The 21556-nt window shown below is 39.8% G+C and overlaps 1 protein-coding gene across 3 annotated transcripts in view; it reads right to left on the bottom strand.

Moving 5' to 3' along the window:
• Positions 1-21556, bottom strand: part of TBC1D9 (TBC1 domain family member 9) — a 147235-nt gene that overhangs the window by 42366 nt on the left and 83313 nt on the right. For all 3 annotated transcript variants that reach the window (XR_010322001.1, XM_003410447.4, XM_064285292.1), the window contains exons 4-8: positions 12790-13018; positions 12098-12359; positions 9702-9909; positions 1297-1503; positions 89-259 (exon numbers count right to left, since the gene is read on the bottom strand). Coding sequence is in view for 2 of the 3 variants with exons in the window: in XM_003410447.4 (XP_003410495.1) it covers positions 89-259; positions 1297-1503; positions 9702-9909; positions 12098-12359; positions 12790-13018 (1077 nt within the window). In the remaining variant the exon portion in view is untranslated. The remainder of the gene's footprint in view (positions 1-88; positions 260-1296; positions 1504-9701; positions 9910-12097; positions 12360-12789; positions 13019-21556) is intronic.

Genomic DNA, 21556 nt, shown 5'->3' with positions numbered 1-21556 from the left:
ACATAAGTTTATTTACTTAAAAAAGAAAAAAATTTTTAATCTCATTGTTCTAATATAGAAAGTTCTGGGGAGAAAAGGAAGCAGTCACCAGTTTAGGGTTGAATTCCTCGGGAGAGCGCCGCCGATACATGGTCATCAAGGTCTGCGTAGCTGTGGGGACACTGTTGCCGTTCAGGTTGAACTGGCGCTCTCCGTCCATGTCTGAACTTGCACTTCTCTGGGGGCTGCAGGATACGAGGCTGCTAGGCCGAGAATACACCTGTCCATGCAGAGAGGAACAAGGCACACTCATTGGAAGGGTATGGGCAATAGAATCTACTTCTTCAGCACCCTCTCTACAGATACCAGTGGCTACCTTCTGCTTTCCAAGGTGTTTCTGGCTATGTAAAGACACAGGAGAAACGCAGTAAGCCAACATTTTGGCAGAGATCAGTTTGGCAACCTGTTTGGCAAACTGTTAAGCACTCAGCTACTAACCGAAAGGTTGGCAGTTGGAGTCTACCCAGAGGCACCGTGGAAGAAAGACCTGGTGATCTGCTTCCAAAAAGTTACAGCTTTGAAAGCTCTATGGAGTATAGTTCTATTCTGCAGACCTGGAGTTGCCATGAGTCAGGATCAACTCAATGGCAACTGGTTACACCTGGGCATGCCATGGGTCATAGACTGCAGTGCTTCCATGCTGAAAATAGGCCTTCTCCATATTTTAGAAGTACTTTTGCAACAAGGTGGTTGGCCATTTGTCTCTCTTATTTATATGTGTGCAAAGCTTGCCACAATTGAATCAGGAGATAATGGAACTTCTTCGCCTCCTCTCTAGTTCTGGTGCCTCAAATATGTTCACATAATCTTGGAGCTCTATCCATTTAGCTAGTCACATATCATCCCAGGGTTCCAGGTCCTTCATCTCTGAAATGTAGATGTTTGTCCAGAGCCTCATACAACAGTGATGTATCTCTAGTTTGTGACTTTAGTGACCTCTGCACTGTTCCCAACAATGTCAATATATGGACCAAATTCTATTGCTATATAACCAGGACAAATTTAAATAAGAGGATTAGACTAGATGATCTATAGGGGCCCTTCCTGCTTTGTGACCCCATATAAACTCTATGAGATTTAAAAGAGCTCTGAGATACCGCTCTGAACATCAGGGTATGGGGTTTATCTTAGCACCCCTGCAAAGCTTGGAGACCAAAAGAAATGCACAAGGAAGTGAATAGTCTTGGGCAGCGTAACAGGACAGATGAGGAACACCCTCTGGGTTATAAGCCCTGGCCACGGAACTTTTCCACACACCTCGTCATCTGAACTGTTGTAGCTTCCAGCAAACTCTTTGTCTGAGTATATTTTAGAAGTTGTCTGTTGCAGGAAATCAGAGATCCTCTGCACTAAAAAGTCTCTGTCTTTTAAATTGGCGAAGAGGAAGGTCATTCTGTTCCTCGTGCTGATGGATAAGGGGCTGGGGAGTACACTGGAGCTATCTGCCTTTTCCACAATTGTCACCTGAAAAGAAACATGAGGCAAAGAGCATGACTTTCCAGGAATGACCCAGTAGCAGTCGATAAGCAGCACTAAAGAAGGACTTTTATATTCTGTAGGAACCACCCATGTTTTGTTGAGGCAAATTGAAATTTCCTGCCTACGATCCAATAAAATAAAACCATTTATAACAAATCAAACCGGAACTTATGCTAGAAACTGGGGTCATGTTTCAAGTTCTAAATCAAGACTGATTTTTGCCCCCCAAGAGACATTTGGCAATCTTTTTTGTTCTCATAAATGGAGGGGTGTTGCTGGCATCTAGCAGGTAGAGGCCCAAGATGCTGCTAAACATCTCCAGTGCACCAGATGGTCTCCCCAACAAAGTCCAGCCCAAAATGTCAAAAGCGCTGAGGTTGAGAAACCCTGCGATAAAGGAATCCTTTCATTTTCATTAAAGTTTCATAGAACCCTATAAAACCTTATGCGTCATCTTTAAGTGACAGAAAACTATCCATGATACTGGTTCCTTTTACCATGCTTTCTGTTAGGAGCATTCCAAAATTAAAAAGATTAAAAGGCTCAACTTCTGAATAGACATGACATAAACAGCTTAATTGCAGCCCTATCCGGATTGGCAGACTTTGTGTGTGTGTGTGTGTGTGTGTGTGTGTGTGCGTGTGTGTGCGTGTGTGTGTGTATGTGTCTTCATAAGTCTACAACGTTGGGAGAAAAGTAGGAAGGGGAGATGTGTTTCAGCTCTGAAATGAAGATATATTTGGTGGTTTATAATGGGATTTTAATCAGCTGGAAACTAGGATTAATACATTAAAACTATTTTCTTCAGTACATTAGGAGGGGGAAAAAAAACCCTCAAGGCAGCCCCTAGATAAATGAGTTATTCACAGCAGCTCTGACTAGAGGCTTAAACCTAAGTTTCTACCTCCACTTTCATCTTCATCTGCAAGCACTCTAGAACTTTAACCTGTTCATCATCATTTTTATTTTAAATACATTTCCTCCAAAGCAGGACTTTTACTCCAGCAAATTTGAAAACCTAGAGGAAATGGACAAATTTCTAGAAACCTGAACACTGCCTAAAATAACACAAACTCAGGTAGAAAATTTGAATGGACCTATATAAAAAGAAGAAATCGAAGAGGTCATTAAAAAAAAAAAAAATCCTAACAAAAAAAAGCCCTGGTCCAGACAACCTCACTGTAGAATTCTACCAGTCAACGAGTTGTCACCAATTCTACTCAAACTATTTCAGAAGTAGAAAGTGAAGAAATACTCTCAAATTCATTCTATGAAGCCAGCATAACCCTAATACCAAAGCCAGACAAAGGTATCACTAAAAAGAAAACTATAGACCAATATCCCTCATGAATATAGATACAATAAATCCTAACAAAATCCTAGTCAGTAACATTCAACATCACGGCCAAGTGGGATTCATACCAGGTTAGTTTTTTTTATGCGAGGTTGGTTCAACATTAGAAAATCAAACAACATAGTCTATTACATAAATAAAACAAAGGAAAAGAATCACATGATCATATCAATCAATGCAGAAAATGCATCTGATAATGTCCAACACTCATTCTTGATAAAAACTCTCAGCAAAATAGGAATAGAAGGGAAATTTCTCAGCATAATAAAGGGAATTCGTACAAAACCAACAGCCAACATTATCCTCAATGAAGAAAATCTGAAAAGCATTCCCCTTGAGAACAGAACCAGACAAGGATGCCCTTTATCACCACTCTTATTCAACATTGTATTGGAAGCCCTACCAAGGGCAATAAGGCAAGAAAAGAAAATAAAGGGCATCCACATTGGTAAGCAAGAAGTAAAACTATCCCTATTCTCAGATGATATGATCCTATACATAGAAAATCCAAAAGACTCCATAAAAAAGCTATTGGAGCTAACAGAAGCATACAGCAAAGTGACAGGATACAAGATCAACATACAAAAATCAATTGGATTCCTCTATATCAACAAAAAGAGCTGTGAAAATGAAACCAGGAAAACAATACCATTTACAATAGCCCTCCAAAAGATAAAATACTTAGGAATAAGTCTAACCGGGGTGTAAAAGATTTATACAAAGAAAACTACAAAACGCTACCGCAAGAAACCAAAAGAGATCTTCATAAATGGAAAAACATACTATGCTCTTGGATAGGAAGACTTAACATAGTGAAAATGTCAATACTATCCAAAGTGACATACAGCTATAATGCAATCCCGATCCAAATCCCAACAGCATTCTTCACCTAGATGGAAAAACAAATCACTAACTTTATATGGAAGGGAAAGAGGCCCCAAGTAAGTAAAGCTTCATTAAGAAAGAAGAACAAAGTAGGAGCCCTCACATTACCTGATCTCAGAACCTACTACACAGCCACAGTAGTCAAAATAGCCTGGTACCTGTACAACAACAGACACATAGACCAATGGAACAGAATTGAGAACACAGACATAACTCCACCCACCTATGGACACTTGATTTTTGACAAAGGACCAAAATGTATTGAATGGGGAAGAGAGTGTCTCTTCAACAAATGGTGCTGGCAAAATTGGGTATCTATCTGTAGAAAATTGAAACAGGATCCATACCTCACACCACACACAAAAATTAACTCAAAATGGATCAAAGACATAAATATATAAAACTATGTAATTATAGTTACTAAAGCTATAAAACTTAAAAACTATAAAGATCATGGAGACAAATTAGGGACAATGTGAGGGGCCCTATAAATAGAATACCAAACATAACTAGAAATACACACATAGAAGAAGATAAAATAGATAAATGAGACCTCTTAAAAATTAAACACTTATGCTCAACAAAAGATTTCACCAAAAGAGTAAAAAGAGAACCTACGGAATGAGAAAAAATTTTTGGTTATGACATATCCTACAGGGGTCTAATCTCTAAAATTTATAGGAAACTTTATCTCAACAACAACAAAAAAGGACACATAATCTGATTAAAAAATGAGCAAAGGATATGAACAGACACTTCACCAAAGAAGACATCCAGGCTGCTAACGAACATATGAGGAAATGCTCGAGATCATTAGCAATTAGAGAAATGCAAATCAAACCTACAATTAGATACCATCTCACCCTGACATTACTGGCACTAATCAAAAAAACAGAAAATAAGAAATGTTGGCAAGGATGTGGAGAGATTAGAACTCATACACTGCTGGTGGGAATGTAAAATGCTACAACCACTACGGAAAATGGTAGGCTACTTCCTCAAAAAGCTAGAAATAGAAATACCATATGATCCAGCAATCCCATTCCTAGGTATATACCCTAAAGAAATAAGAGCCACGACACAAATAGACATGTGCACACCCATGTTCACTGCAGCATTATTCATAACAGCAAAAAGGTGGAAGCAACCTAAGTGCCCATCAACAGATGAATGGATAAACGAACTGTGGTACATACACACAAAGGAATACTATGCAACAATAAAGAATAACGATGAATCCTCAAAACATCTCACAACATAGATGAATCTGGAGGGCATTATGCTGAGTGAAATAAGTGAATCGCAAAAAGGCAAACACTATATGAGACTGCTATTAAAAAGTAACAACAAAAGGTTCACACACAAGGGGGAAAAACTCTCTGATGGTTACCAGGGATGGGAGGAAAAACTATCAAAGAGATAGTAAACACTTGTTAATATTGGTGAAGGGAAAGGCAATACACAATATGGGGGAATTCAGCACAATATGATCACGGCAAGAGAGGGCACTGAGAGAACACAGGAATAAATGACAATTACTATAGCATAAAAAAACCAAAAAAACCAAACCTGTTGTCAAGTTGATTCTAATTCATAGTGACCCTATAGGACAGAGTACAGCTGCCCCGTAGGGTTTCCAAGAAGCACCTGGTAGATTCGAACTGCTGACTTTTTTTGGTTAGCAGCCAAGCTCTTAACAACTGCGTCACCAGGGCTGGCACCTAACAACAACCACCACTATAGCATAGAAAATTCTGCAGCAATAGAAGTAACAAACAATAATCTATGAATGGACACACAGATAGATAGCTATGCCAAGCGGCGAAGGAAGAGGTAAGGGAGCACACCCACCAGCAGATACAGGTTTGGTGGTGGAAATTTCTAAATACATATATTAATATAGACAATAAAAAAAAAATGGCACAGTCAGGGAAACCTCTCAGACATAACTAAACACCTCATGGGATGAAGTTCCCAAGCTCAAAGGCAAAGGACCATAGACTCAGGGGACATTTACATCAATTGGCACAACACAGTTCTTAAGGACAATGTTCTACATCCTACTTTGGTGAGTAGTGTCTGAGGTCTTAAAAGCTTTTGAGTGATCATCCAAGATAAAACTGTTGGTCTTTTCTAGTCTGGAGCAAAGAAGAGTGAAACTAAAGACACAAGGGAGCAATTAGTCCAAAGGACTAATGGACCACATGAACCACAGCCTACATGACCCAGAGACCAGAAGAATTAGATAGTGCCCAGCTACCACTACTGACCGCTCTGACTGGGATTACCACAGTGGGTGCCAGGCAGAGGGGCAGAAAAACGTAGAATAAAAGATCAAATTCACAAAGAAAGGTTTACTGGTCCGACGGAGACTGGAGGAATCTCCTAACTCAGAATTGAAGCCACTCCTGAAGTTCACCTTTCAACCAAAGATTAAACAAGTCTACAAAGTGATCGACTGCTAACCAAAAAGTCAGCAGTTCAAAACTGCAAGCAGGGGAAAAATGTGGCAGTCTGCTTCTGTAGAGAGTTACAGCCTTGGAAACCCTAGGGTCGCGATGAGTCAGAATCGACTTGATGGCAGTGGGTTTGGTTTTTTGTTTGGTTATAAAACAAATGATAACACATATGAGGAACGTGTTTCTCATATCAATAAAGTATATGAAATAAAATGGGCAACACCTGCCCAGAAACAAAGATGAAAAGGGACAGAAAAACTGAATGAATGGAACCAGGGAACCTGGGTGGAAAGGGAAAGTATAGTGCTGACACAATATAGGATTACAATCAATGTCACAAAACAATTTGTGTATAAATATTTGAATGAGAAACTAATTTGCTAAGCAAGAACAACAACGAAAAAACAAAGCAGGACTTTAAAACTTTCTTCCCACCCCCTCAGGGCTAAGAAATCTATTGGATTTGCATAAAATGTTGCATGTCCTCAACTGCCAAAAGAGGTTGGGCTGGATCCCATAAGGGGAAAAAACTGCAGGGCCTGGCTACTTCTCTTAAGATTTATATATATATATATATATTTCTTTTTTTTTCAGTAGTTACATATTTCTTAAAGGAATCCCAGAGGAATGTAATCAAATCTTGGCGTTTAATACAGATGAACTTATGATTGAAAAAAAGAAACTTCATCTGAAATCTATATCTAATGAAGAATCTAATCAGGTCACTTTATCCTTTTGCTTTGATATCTCACTAATTTCTTCAAAACCTGTAGCAACATGCATTCCCCCCGGATTCTCTGTAAGCATTTCACATCTGTCAGTTTGGCCTACTTTAAGTCTCCGTGTCCACTCTGTGTCTGTCAGTTTGCTGTACTCTGGTGGCTCTGTGGTGGCTCTGCATGTTCCTATGATGCTGGAAGCTACACCACCGGTATTTCAAACACCAGTACGATCACCTACGGTGCACAGGTTTCAGCAGAGTTTCCAAACTAAGGCAGACTAGAAAGACAGACCCGGCAATCTACTTCCAAAAATTGGCCAATGAAAACCTTACGGATCACAATAGAACACTGTCCAACTTGCTTACTTTGGACACGTCATCAGGTGGGATCAATCCCTGGAGTAAAACATCATGTTTGGTGAAGTACAGGGCCCGCAAGGATGAGGGAGACCCTCGGTGAGATGGGCTGGCACCATAGCTGCACTATGGAGTCAAATATGCCGGTAATCCTGAGATGATGCAGGATTAGGCAAAGTTTCATCTGTTGTACAGAAGGTCTCAAAGAGTTGGAACTTATTGGATGGCAGTTATCTATTTGTCTTTAAGTCTACGTATCCACACATGTTAACGATCTCCACTCAATATTTCAGCTTATTTATAAATAATTCAATAAAGGCACTGATTTCTGGTCTCTACAACCCCGAAAGTGGCCATCCCATGTGGGATGTAACAAGAGCATGGAGGCTCCTGCCCATCACTCAGCTTAAGTCAATTCACAGAGGTACGAAAGTCACAGAGAGACCCTCTCTACCCAAACAGACCCTGGATGAACAGTAGGATCCCTGCCCTATTGCTTTTCTGACATTGTCATTACCTAAAGGTAATAAAAATGACATTAAGTGCTTTGCTTCTTCCATTAGTCAGGGTTAGGGATCTGCCATTAATATAGCTCAGTGATTCATTAAGTGAGAGGGAAGGGCACTGTTTTCTCATTTATGACTTCTTTAAAGCTGTATCCTTCAACCACAACGTGCTTTATTTTTAAAAGCTGCCTCCGCATACGGCCCCTCTTCTAATTTACCCTGGAATGTGACTGAGTTATTCCTGCTCTACCTACTAGAGAAAACTGGGCAACAGAAGCCTCCTGTGTGAAATGGGCTGAGAATATCAATCATCTTTCTCTCAATTCCCCTATGCTTTTGCCTTTGTCTTCTAAATTGCATTAAAATGCAAACAGAGCTAACTTGACCTGAGACCCTGACTTGGTGAACAGAAGAGCAGCAGATGGCTTGACAGCTGCTTCCAGCCTGTCTCTGCTCCCTATTTCCCTCTGGATAAAGGGAGAGCAATGACTCACACAGGTTCATAAATGGCATATCCACAGTATAGTCTTAGTCCCAGAGCGGGTTTCCCCAGCCATCAGGCACCCTCCAGGTAACCGTGCTTTCCTATATTCAGGTAACACTTCAAGAAGAAAAATAAGTGTAGCAGCAGCCTATGACAAAGACTACTAAGAAGGGAAATTTGCTGGAAAAATTTGTGAAATATCCTCCAGAGCCAAATACAAGTACAGTCGGATTTATACATCTCAGGACTCACCCTTTCCTCGAAAATACATATAATACTTTGTATGGAGGAGAATTAGATTTGCCAATTGATTAACATTTTGCATTTTATTTGTCCTACCAATTCAGCTTCTAGAAATTTATTATTTAAGTAAAATTATAAACTGGAACCAATGAAAAAGTCCAACCACAGGTAACTGAATAACTGAATTGTGTACAGCATATCCATTTAATGGAATAATGGGTAGCCATTAAAAATTACATTACAGAAGAATATTTAATGACATGGGAAAATGTTTAAGATATACTTACCTTTAAGGGAAATAACCAGAAAATAAAAGTCCCTATTGATGACATCATTTTCGTGAATTATGCAATGACATATTCACAACAATGCATAGGAATAAATGGTTATCTCTGAGTGGTGGGACTGGGGTGAATTTTGTTTTCATTTGTACTGTTACAAATTTTCTGTACTGATGCCTTATCTTAAGACAAGAAGAAAGCAGAAAATAATTTTTTCTTTTTAAAGAAAAAAGAAGGGAGAGGGAAGTTTGAATCCTTTACTATAGGGGGCTCTTAACAAAGGGTCAATTTTGATTGAATGATCAAAGCTTTAGACCACCTTAACCTCTCAAAAAGGAACACCTTAGGTTGGGAGTTGTCAAGTTAGAAATTGCAAGGATGCCAGCCCCTGCACAGCCCTTCCCCTCATCTTAACCTGGAGTCCCTCTCAACCCCAACCTCACAGCAAGGCTTTCAGAAAAGTACCACAGGGACCTATGACCATGAAGATGTGATAGAACCCACCTCCACCCCAGATATGAGAACAATGCCTCTTAGACTTTACATGAGAATCTGCTGAGGAATTTATTTAAAAATGTGTAGAGAATCAGATTCCGATCTGGGAAGAGGGCTGGGACCAGACTGAACAAACACTGGGCTTTCTGACTCCCAGCCTGGACTGTTGCCTTTAGACCAAGTGGCCCTCCTGCTGTGAACCAGGCTGCCTCTGGAAGAAAAGATCTCGCAGATCCCATGGTTGCTTAGAGCAGTGACAACACACGAAAGGGCTCCAGGTGCCACCAAAGAACATGGCTGGTTAAAAGCCAACCAACTGCTCGTAAAAATATTCCTGGTTCACACAGAAAAATATTACAAATGAAACTCTTAAAACATCCATTTCCGCTGATACTTACCTCTCGGAGTGGGATAATGAGGCTACACAAGTTCTCCTCCTTGCTGGTAAAACAGATGTAATTGGTGGACACAAACATCTGCCCCAAAATGTGCATTTTGTTAAATGGGGTCCAGAGGGTGCAGTCTGTGTGGCCATCTAATTTTTCATCCTTGGGCAGCCGGAAAAGTGCACGGTATCTTTCACTCTTTGCTCGGGCATCAAGATCGCTGGAAGGCAATAATAACAACTCACCTCATGCAAGAAAAATATTTCAATACCTTCTACATGATATAGCAATGAAGGGTCTCCAGACCATCATTCCCCTCCTCCACCTTGCTAGCTTTATATCGGAGTCAACGCCAACCTATTAATTTGAAGGCATAATAAAATTATTTTAACATATTTAGGTCCCTGGGTGGCACAAACTATTAAGTGCAACCCACCCAGTGACACTGCGGAAGAAAGGTCTGGTAGTCTGTTTCCATGAAGATTACAGCTAAGAAAACTCTACAGAGCGCAGTTCTACTCTCTAACCCAGGGGGTCGCCATGAGTCAGAATCAACTTGATGACAATGGTTTTTTTGTTGTTGTTGTTACCATGTTATAGTCCATATCTGTTAAATGTCAGGCCTGAACAGGAAATTTATTATCTTTCTAAAGGAATGTAACGATCTTTAAAGTGATTATTACACACACATTTACCAGAGCCACTTTTTTGAGCCTTATCTTTTAAGAAAGATCTAATGAAGTTAGGAAAAAACTTAAGGATGTAGTGAATTTATGTAATTGGTGGAGGAACAATTTGGAAAAGGGTGAGGATTGTTGCACAACTTAAAGAATGTAATCAATGTCACTGAATTGTACACAGAGAAATTGTTGAATTGGTGTATGTTCCCCTATGTATATTCTCAATAACGACAACAAAAATAAATAAATAAGTCAAAAAGAAAGATCTTATGAGAATGGAGCAAGCTACATGAATCTGCTGGAAGACACTGTCCTCTCCAAATAGACAACAAACCTTTGCATGGAAAGGTACAATATGAATAACTCAATCTCTTGGACAGCTATGGTTTCCAACCTCAGCTGGGTCTTCTGTAGACAACAATCTTTTCCCTTATGAGTTCTTTTTCCTGTTCATCACGTGAGTTGTTTAAAACCTCTCCCCTGAAGTGTCTACCCTATCTCAGCCCTTCGACAGCCTAGAGTCTGGCTGTACAGAACAAAGGGAGGCCCTGATGCAGGAAGTCCCTCCAACTTCCCTCCCTTAGATGTCCAAAATTACCCCCATCCTTGGCTACTCTTACGTATTAAAAAGGGAGAGGAATCAGCATACATAAGCATCCTTTCCTATGCCCAATGAGACATAACTCTTTTAAATGATTTGTTTCCTTGTAGCTTCATTCTCTATGCGCCCTCCCACCTACACACCTACCTCACCAACAAACTCTTCCCATTTGCCTATCTCATTCTATACCACGTTCAAATCTTTTCCATTCTAAAAACAGGAACGCCTTTCTTTACCACTGAATTTCTTGAAAAAGCAGTCTATACTTGCCTAATTCCCTTGCCTTGTCTTTCATTGGCTATTTAATCAACTGCAGTAACAGCTTGTATCCTCCACCACTCTGCTGAATCATGTCTCAGGTCACCAAAGACACCTTAATTGCAGTGAATTCTTTTCAGAATTCAACAACTAACTAAACATCAGCAATTTCAAATCTCGAATATCTTACTTGACCGATCTCCGACTACATGTCCTCCAGGGAACTCCACTCAACAGGATTAGAGCTGAGCGATGATATCCCTTGGACATACGTGCTCTTCCTTCTCTCATTTCCCATCTCAGTTAACAGCAATTCCATGTGTACAGTCGCTGTAGCTAGAAACCTTAGAGAGCATCAACTTTCTCCTCACCTCCCTCTAGCTCTACTCCCACATCCCAATGTCCAGGCTTCTCTGCAGGCTCTCCTCATCCTGTGCCCTGCCATCATCCAACCATGGGAGAACTTGCTGCCCTCTGTGTTTTCCCCTCATGTTCTTCCCTTGGCCTGAAATATTCACCCCATTGTACCTGCATGAGTAACTTCTACCCAACCCTTCAAAGCTCAGCTCAAAGCAGCCTCCACAGAGAAGCCTTTCCTACTCACTCTGTCCCATATGAGCAGAGCTAACTACACCCCCTGTGTGCACCCATGTGCTCTGTTCATAGGGCCAAAGAATTCCTATCACACTGTGCTGTTTATGTATACCTCATGGAATTGTGACTGCCTCAAGCAGTCTTTTTCAGTTTTGTGCCTATACACAGAAGTGTACAGAACACCTGCAGCTATTCAGAAAAGGTTAAACTAAATAGATGAACAGATGGGTTTCTTGTTTCTAAAGTCTCCAAGACTCAAAGTCTCCAACACTCACCGTTTCAGAGCAGATACTTTCTTAGGAGATTTCTTTTTCAGTTTGGGCAGGGATCTATCTTGTTCAAACCCCTCATTGTCTAAGAGTTGCCTCATGGCAATGTTGGCGAGCTGCTCCATTAACTTGAAGGTCTCGTTGATGTTGAGAAACACAGAGAAGAAGAGTTCGCTGGACCTCGTGCTCACTTTAATCACGTCAGGCAGGAGCAGCGTGGCATTCTTCTCAAGCTGAGTGATGTCCACCCACCGGATTACCAGCTTGGCTGAGCACAGAGAACAAGGCTGGATCAACACTTGACTGCTAACAGTTCTTTCCAGATCCTGCCATCTCACTACCCCACACTCCAATCCCACTAAGCTCCTTTGCATTTGAGAGCCCTTATTTATTGTTGTCTTGTTTTTTAGTTTTAACAGACAAACTTGATCCACATAAGCTGTGAGTTCATAAATATTATGGATGTTAAGTCCATATCTACTAAATTAATACTATGTTTGGTGTATATTACTTAAGGTTCAATTTCTATAAAAATATTTAACTGAAGAGAATTCAATTCACTTGTTAAATGGTGAAAAAATAACACTGAGCCATTTACAACTACAAGTTTCATTTTGATATTTTGATGTGGTTTATGTGCCCAGGGAAACCTTCAGTAGACCTTCCAAAACCTCTCTCCGAAATGGCACACAACGTACCTTCCCTTCCCATAAGAAAAGAATAAAAGCAAAGGTGGTTAATACTGAGATACATCCAGCCCTGTCGGGGGACCTTGCCCTTCCAGTAGCTGCAGGAGTAATAGTTGACGAGTTTCTCTTCCTCAGGCATCCCAAACAGCCTGTGGAATTTCACAATGGCTTCCTTAAACTTCTCGGTGTCATCATCTTCCTTTACGTCATTGATTTTGTTATACTCTGCAATGATGCCCTGAGCAGGGATAAAACACAAAGCATACAACTGGAATTAATATAACCATAGTTGCTTTTTCCCTTATGCCGTGCATATTTGAAAAGAAAAGAAAAATTCCTAAGGCTTGAATCAAAAAAAACAACAACAACAGAAAACAACCGATGATTTCTGAGGAAAGGCTAACCCAAATTCTAAGCCAACTAACAAGTAGCATTTGTGAACTAAAAGGTTTTCATATGACAGTATAAGATTTTATTGTCTGTTTAGTGGTGCTATTCATTTTATTAGGTTTGCTTGGAATGAAGCCCAATGTTTTCATTTTACAAATGAGATGGAAAATTTTTGCTTTTGCTATTTTAACATGATAGAGTCATCCCAAAGGCCAACTTCTGCCTTTCTCAAAATCAACAAAAATCCATCATGAATAGCAAACTTGACCCTGGACAAGACAGGGAAGAAAGATCAGAACGCATGTCTCTAACTGACACTTGGCTTCAGATCTGCTGTCCCAGGGCCATGCATAATATCAAAGAACCCAGAGAAAAGGCACAAGCAGACATTTAAGCAGAAAAGTGGTGAATATGAGCACAAAAATTATATTAGACATACAGTTTTTGGACAGTTGGAAAGGTAATGAAATATTTGCATAGTAAGTAATGGGCTTAATCTACTATTCCATTCCTACAATAGCCAGAGAGGCCATTTCATTGCTACCCAATTTTTCTGTAATTCTCTGAAAATTGGCTTCTACAAATATCTCTTGATAGAAAATGTTCCCTTGAACTTCATCTTTGACTTTGTAATTGCCATAATCCCTCCTACTCCCATCTTTATGATCTTTGATCTCAAGGTAGTGTTAGAAAGAATGAGCTTCAGAGCATGAAAGCCTCGGGTTCAGATTCTGACAGCACCGCTGTGTGTCTGTGCGAATGTGCGCACCTCTCTGATTCTCCTTGACACGGGAGAAGCAGACGCCTCCTCACCTGGGCCTCTGCACCCTGAGCACAGAACATCCCAACGGCCTCATACCTGGAATTCCTGCCTGGAGACCCTTACTTCCAGTATACCCTGAATGTTCCCTACAAATTAATCTTCCCGAAACTGGTTTTGTTTACAGCAAGTTTATTATCAATCTCCTCAGTGGTTCCCCACTGTCATCAGTATAAAGTCCAAAATTCTATACGATATACATTTTAGATTCAACCAATGCTACAGCCTTGTCTCTCCTTGTGACTACCACTGGGAAGCTGCTGTCACTGAGGTGGCCGGCTCATGGTGGCCCATGCATGTCAGAGCGGAACTGTGCTCCATAGGATTTTCAATGGCTGATTTTTTGGAAGTAGATTCGCAGAACTTTCTTCCGAGGCACCTGAGAGTGAACTTGAACTTCCAACCTTTTGGTTAACAGCTGAGCACTTAACCATTGGCACCAGCCAGGGACTCCATTACAGCCAATCAAAACTTCCTACTAGTGACTCTGCTCCAACTAGCCTGAGACACTCTCAGGCCCTGAGTTTGTCGTCTGGGCGCTTTCCTGCCTCCTCGCCTGTGGCTCTGCCATTCTGCCTCCGACCTGCCTTTCTGCTTGCCTAAAACCAGCCTGTGTTCTGTTAAGTTAATCCTACCAACCCCCAATGTCTGGTTCAATTCCCACCTCCCTGGGACCTTTCTCCCAACTATGATTCTCCTCCCATACGTTAAGTGTTACTGATTCTCTCTGCACTATGTATCAATTGAAATTATATCCTGAGTTTCATTTTCCCTGCCAGATCTTTCACCTCTGTTGCTAGGTATGGCGAGGTTTAGTTGTCCATAATCTCTATCGCCATTCAATTCTAGTTAAAAGCATATATGATAACAATAATGACCATAACAGCAAATAGTGGGCTTACTATACAAACACAACCCCAAGGCAAGTCTGCAGCCCATTCTCCTAACAGGAAACCACCCCCAAGCCTCTCCTACACAGTCCAGGAATTAATGCCAATAACTTCCCACTGGCATCCCATCAACAGTCTTTCCATACTCTGAGATATTTCATACAGCTACTTTCTGACAGATATTTCATACAGCTACTTTCATACAGAATTCTGACCAGCATTCCCACCTTAACAACTTCCATAAGCTCTCAGTGAAAATGGAAAAAAGTCGAAATGGCAGCTCATGCCATAAAATCCCATTATTGTATGGGATTTGGGACCAAATCAATCTTTCCAGACTTGGCTTAAATATGACGTGTTCTACAAAACTAACCCAGCCCTAACCCAGCATTCTGAAGGAGCCCTGGCAGTGCAATGATTAAGTCCTCAGCTGCTAACTGAAAGGTTGGTAGTTGGAACTCACCTAGTGGCTCTGCAAGAGAAAGACCTGGTAATCTGCTTCTGTAAAGACCATAGCCAAAATATCCCTATGGGGCAGTTCTACTCTGTCCCATGGGGTTGCTAGGAGTTGAAATTGACTCAGCTAGCACCCAACGACAACAAACCAACATTCTTACCTCTGTGTTCTCTTAATTGACATAGCCAAACCAAAACAAACCCATTGACATCCAGTCAATTCTGACTCACAGCGACCCTATAGGACAGAGCAGAACTGCCGTATAGGGTTTCCAGGGAGTGGCTGGTGGATTCAAACTGGTGGCCTTTTGGTTAGCAGCCTAGCTCTTAACCACCATGCCAGCAGGGCTCCCTTAATTTATATTAGAGACCCTATAGGACAGAGTGAAACTGCCCCATAGAGTTTCCAAGGAGCGCCTGGTGGATTCGAACTGCTGACCTTTCGGTTAGCAGCCACAGCACTTAATCACTACACCACCAGGGCTCCCTTAATTTATACAGTGACTGAAAATATTTTGCTTATATCTCTCTACCACTCAATATGAGTTCCAGAGAGAGCAATGGTATCTTGAATTTTTTTTTTTATAACCAGTATCTAGTATGTGAAAGATGTTCAATAAAGGATTATTAAATGAGTATACGTCATCTTTCCAAATTAGAATGGAAGTATCTGAAGGGGATAGATCTCAGTCTTTATTGTGTCATCTGGAGTTGCAGAATTCTGGATCCAAGGTTAAGAGTTAGCAACCCTTGGGGAATTAAGTACCAGGCTGCTGACTCCTGTTCTTTTGTCATACAGGAGGGCTAGATGGCTGGCAACAGAAGTAGCTATGTACTTTCCTGTGAGACTAAGATTGTTTTCCTCTCACTACTTTTGATATTACTCACTGAGAGAACAGAGATGTTGACCTCGATGGAAAGCAGGGGAGATCAATTTTGAACCCTAGGCTGCTTTAGGGGTGAGTAGGGTTTGGTAGAGGGTCACATTAGGGAACCTGCAGTCAGCATGAGGGCACTGGACCTCTGGGTGAGGAGAAGAAGCCAGTTTAGAATGGAAGAGGAATGAAAAAACCAGTTGGCAAATATAGCCTCTATGCCACCTTAAACTTGACAATGACTTTAGAGGGAGGTCAAAAAGTATGTAACAATGAATATAGAATAAATGCCTGAGTACATACAAGTAACTGAGTAAGAACCCACTAACAGGAGGCAGCAGTTGGGTCCCAAGGTAATCCCAATAGCCAATCAACTCAGAGTTAGCCCGGATACCCTCAAGTGGGCTAAGATTTTCTCTGCCCCTGGACTGCTGCAGTAAAAATAGGGAGAATATTAGAAAGGGTGGCAGATAAATCAAATGATACTCAAATGTTCTGAGTGGAAAAACACTAAGTTCAGACAATACTATCTAAAATTCTACTAAAAAAAAATTCTACTAAAAGATCTATTAAATACACATTTCTAGATTGCTCATTTAAAATTTAAAAAGAAAATGTCTTCAAATGGGAGAGAATTTATGGTAAAACTGAAGATATAGACACAGGACTCTGAAAAACTCCATGGTCTCATATGCCAGCATCAACAGGTCAGGTTTCACCAACTAATTTTAACAACAAGGATCATAATCCCCATAGAGCTACGCTCCCAACTTTCCCACCTTTAAGACAGGAGCCAGAATGCACAACCTTTTCTGAGTTTGCTGTATTTTTTCACCCAGAGGGACCAGATGACAGAACAAAGGGATGGAATATCTTCTTCCCACAGGTTCTACAGGTTCTATATAATACAAAATAGGTTACCCCAGTTCTAGGCAACAGTTCCTCATAATTTTGGAAACTTAACGTAATACTGTTAGATGTCCAATCAAATTTTAAATATGCAAAAGGACATTAACTGGTAATTTAAAAAAAAGGAGGGGGGTTGAATTAACTTAGCAAACATGGAAAAACATAGAAAAATGTTCAAGCTCATAAACACACACACAGAAAATTAAAACAATAAGATACCAATTTTTACCTACTAAATTTGAGAAAACCCATTTAAACCACTCTGATGCTGAATGTAAGCAATGGGATAATTGCCCAGGTGTTCTAATACACTGACAATATCTATAAAGGTCTAAACTGTTTAAACCATCGATCTGCATTTTGGAATCCATCCCAAAGAAAAAAATGAAACTTATGGGAAAAGTTTTATGAGCCAAGCATTCACCATATTATTCTTTGTATTTGCCCCTTCCCCTCCCCCAAATGGAAAAGAGCTAAGGGGACTTCCAAAAAGGGAGGAATGGTAAAGTCAAACATAAAATAATATTTAGTTATTAAAATAACAACTAAAAAAATATGTAACAATATAGTAAATATACTGTCAAGGAAAATACAGTGTGGTACAAAAATACATGTTCAGTAGGACAACTATTATGTTAAAGATGCATATGAAAAGTCCAGAAAAAAATACACAAAAATGCTCTCTATGGTGCTAGATTATGGTTGTCTCTGTGGTTAACATTATTATATTTATAATTCATAAACACATTAATTAGATCTTAAGACAAATTTATTAGTTCCTTAATTATTGGGTAGTCCGTGAATGCTTAAGCCATTTGTACATGAATGACATCCTTTCACATACAATTGCATTAATAGCAATTCCTTCCTCATAATTGACTTCAGGGGAATTAAATGTAACATTTTTGGTGTAATGAAAATGGTGAGAAACGTGGTTGTTTGACATAACCGGTCCTTGTTTTGTTTTCTGTTTCTTCTTCCTGGTGGCCCTGGGTGTTGCAAACGGTTAATTGTTCAGCTACTAACTGATATGTTGTCAGTTTGAATCCATCCAGGGACACCTGGGAAAAAAGGCCTGGCAATCTGCTTCCAAAAGATCACAGCCACTGAAAATCCTATGGACCACAGTTCTACTCTAAAACATATAGGGTCACAATGAGTCAGAATCAACTTGACTGCAACTGGTTTGGTTTCTGTTGATATTTTTGCTTCTAAACTTTCATTTCTTTCTACAACTCTTTATCTGTGCCACATTTTCAAAGATGATAACATCTGAGGGAGAATTATGAAAAGGTAACCGAGACCCTCAATCATGGTTCCTGGAGGGAGATGATGGTTCATGTCTTTGTGTCTGCCTTATACCAGTCTAGGACTTTCTGTCAGCCTCTTCTCTATGATCAAATCAGCAATTCTCAGAGCCTCTCCATTTACATGACCAAAAAGCAACTCTTTGCTGTTGAGTCGGTTCCAACTCATAATGACCGTATAAAACAGAGTAGAACTGCCCCATAGGGTTTCCACGTAGTGCCTGGTGGATCCAAATCGCTGATCTTCTGGTTAGCAACTGTAGCTCTTAACCACTATGCCACCAGGGTTTCTTTCCTTCCATTTACCCTACTTCCCAGAAATTCAGATACACGACATTGTAATAAAATGAAGGGGTTATAAAATCTGATTGGCTTCGTCAACAAAACAACTCAGTTACTCAAAATAAAATTTTCCTTTGGAACCTGCCATCTCCTCCTTTTGTCCCCTTCTCTAATTTTTATTCCTTTCAGGACTTTTAATTACTCTAATAAGGACAGAGCAGAAATTTAAGTTGTCAATCTTGAAGTGGTGATAAAATATTCGTTTTGTGGGCTAAAGTATAGGAACAGAGGAAGAAGATGATGTTATTACATGAGCTTATATATGTGCTTTGTCCTCAGGAATTTTATATGGTCCAGCTAAAATTTTCTCTCGCCTTCAAAAACATCAGATTCTAAAGAACAATGAAATTCCACTCGTATGGATTTTAACTTCTTTTTCTGACCAAGAAAGTGCTACCTACATGTTCATGTAAAAAGTTCAGTAAAGCAGAAGAAAGGAAAATAAAAATAGACCATTCCATGGAATTTTAATGAGAAACATAATATCAGATCATGACGTAGAACTCCTCTTTAATTTGGGTGTAGAGAAAGGCTTTCTAACTATGACTGGAAATCTAGGTGCAATAATATAAAGAACTGCTAAATTTGATTAAATAAAAATATTCCAGGCAAAAACTACCAAAAGCAAAGACAAATGACAAACACAGAGAGAATATCTGCAACACATATCATGAATAAAGGGGTAACAGGCCTTATATACAAAGAATTTTTTAGAAGTTAAAAATAGGATGCAAAGGTATGAACAGCAGACCAGTTCCAAAAAAAAGAGATGTAGAAATGGTCCTTAAACATATGAAAATATGTTCGACTTCACTCATAATAAGACAAATTAAAACATCACCAAAATAGCATTTCTTACCCATCGGACTGGCAAAAATTGAAAAGCTGGACAATACACTTTGCTGGCAAGGTTGTGGGGAATGCAAAATGGCACAATGCTGTGGAGGGGAACTCGGCAATGTTCCACAACATTACCCATGCGTTTACCCTCTGTCAGGAAATTCCACTCTCGGGAGCTCACTCTAAGGGCTATACCCGCAACAATACAAAAATACATCTGTATGAAAACACGTATGTAGCATTATTTGTTCGAGCATAGGAGATGGGCTGAATAATCTATGGTATACACACCCAACGGCATAATATACAGCTATAAAGAGGGATAAGAAACTAAATGCAACATGGGAACAGATCAACAGGATAGAAAAAAGACATGAAGTGAGGACAACAGGTAAAATTCAAATAGAGTCGGTAGCTTAGTTACTAGTCTATGATCAATGTTAACTTGATAAATACACTATGGTTGTGTACCAGGTTAATATTAAAGGAAGCTGAGTGTAGGGTTCATGGAAATTCTCTACTATCTTTGCAGTTCTTCTGTAAATCTAAAATTATTTCAAAATAAAAAGCTAAGATTAAACAAAAATCACTATAAAAACAAACCACCAAAAGGAATGTGGAAGATCTCTATGCACCAACGTGGAGTGTTATCCAGGGGATAGTGAGTAAAAAAAAAAAAAAAAAGCAAAATACAGAGGAGCGCGTCTGCACGGAGCCTTTTCTGTGAGAATTAAAGGGAAATAAGAACAACACATACATCTGCTTATCTTTACAAAAGAAACACAGGAAAGATCGACCAGAAAACCAGGAAGTTGGCTATCCACAAAGCATCTGGAGAAATGGGATAGAAGTGGAGTAGTGATACTTTCTGAGGAATTTTGACTTTGGGGAACATGTTACTATTTTCTGTATTCAAAAAAATGAAATGAGCAATGGTGGGAAAGGGAAGGAATGAAAAAGTGAAAGCAAACTATAATAAACATTCAGGGCTGGGGCAGGGAAGGTACAAGGTGAATCTAGAACATCTTGTTATATCAGAACAAAGTGCTCAAAAAAAAAAAACCAAAAAAAAAAAAAAAGGGAGCATGTCACAAGGACATGAAATTTCCAGCTAAATCTGGGACAAGGTGAGTGCAGAAATAGTTAAGTCCAGTACTTAAATATAAGTCACTGAAAAATGCAGAAATCTGTGTCCGTATCAGTAATAAATAGGTACGTAAACGAAAGCGAGGGCTATTGCTTATCGTACAACACTGGGAGCCAACTGGTAAATGGAGAGAGTGCTTGAGTTGGAAAGTCAGCAAAGACTGGCTCAGGCAAAAACTTACAAATGGATGTTAAATCAAGGGGCGGGGGGGACTTTTGATAAGGAGCAGGATATTTGCGTAGCCGTAAAGTGCTTTCTTACAGAAAATTGCAAATTGTTTATTATTTGCAAAGACAAAATTAGTAACACCTGAACCGGGCTATCGAAACGTGTATCACCAATAAAAGCCAGATGGATATTGTGTGCCTTCCTAAATGATACTCTGAGAAGGACACAGATCAGTTCATATGGTGTTCCATCCAGGATTACATCATGCGAAGTTCATCAAAAGGAAATATCTGACAAACTCAACATGAAGAATGTTCTATTGAAAAAACAGAACCGTATACTTTAAAAACATCAATGTCATCAAAGTCAAAGAAAGGTTATGGAAACATTCCAGACTGAGGGAGGCTAAAGAGACATAAAATTAAATCCCATACCTTCCTAGACCGGATCATACACTGGAGTGAAAAATGTTTCTATAAGGGACAGTATTGGGTCAGTTAAGAAATCTGTACCTGTACCACATATTAAGATATAGTATTAACGTTAAATTTACAGAAACTGACAACTACCAAGTGTTGTTATTTAGGAGACCATCCTTAGTCTTATAGGTCCTTGTGCTTGACTACTCACCT

Source organism: Loxodonta africana, chromosome 5 (genome assembly GCF_030014295.1).
Source record: "Loxodonta africana isolate mLoxAfr1 chromosome 5, mLoxAfr1.hap2, whole genome shotgun sequence".
Lineage (NCBI taxonomy): Eukaryota > Metazoa > Chordata > Mammalia > Proboscidea > Elephantidae > Loxodonta > Loxodonta africana.
Note: the sequence above shows the minus strand (reverse complement) of the source record. Positions and strands in the feature narration are given on the sequence as shown.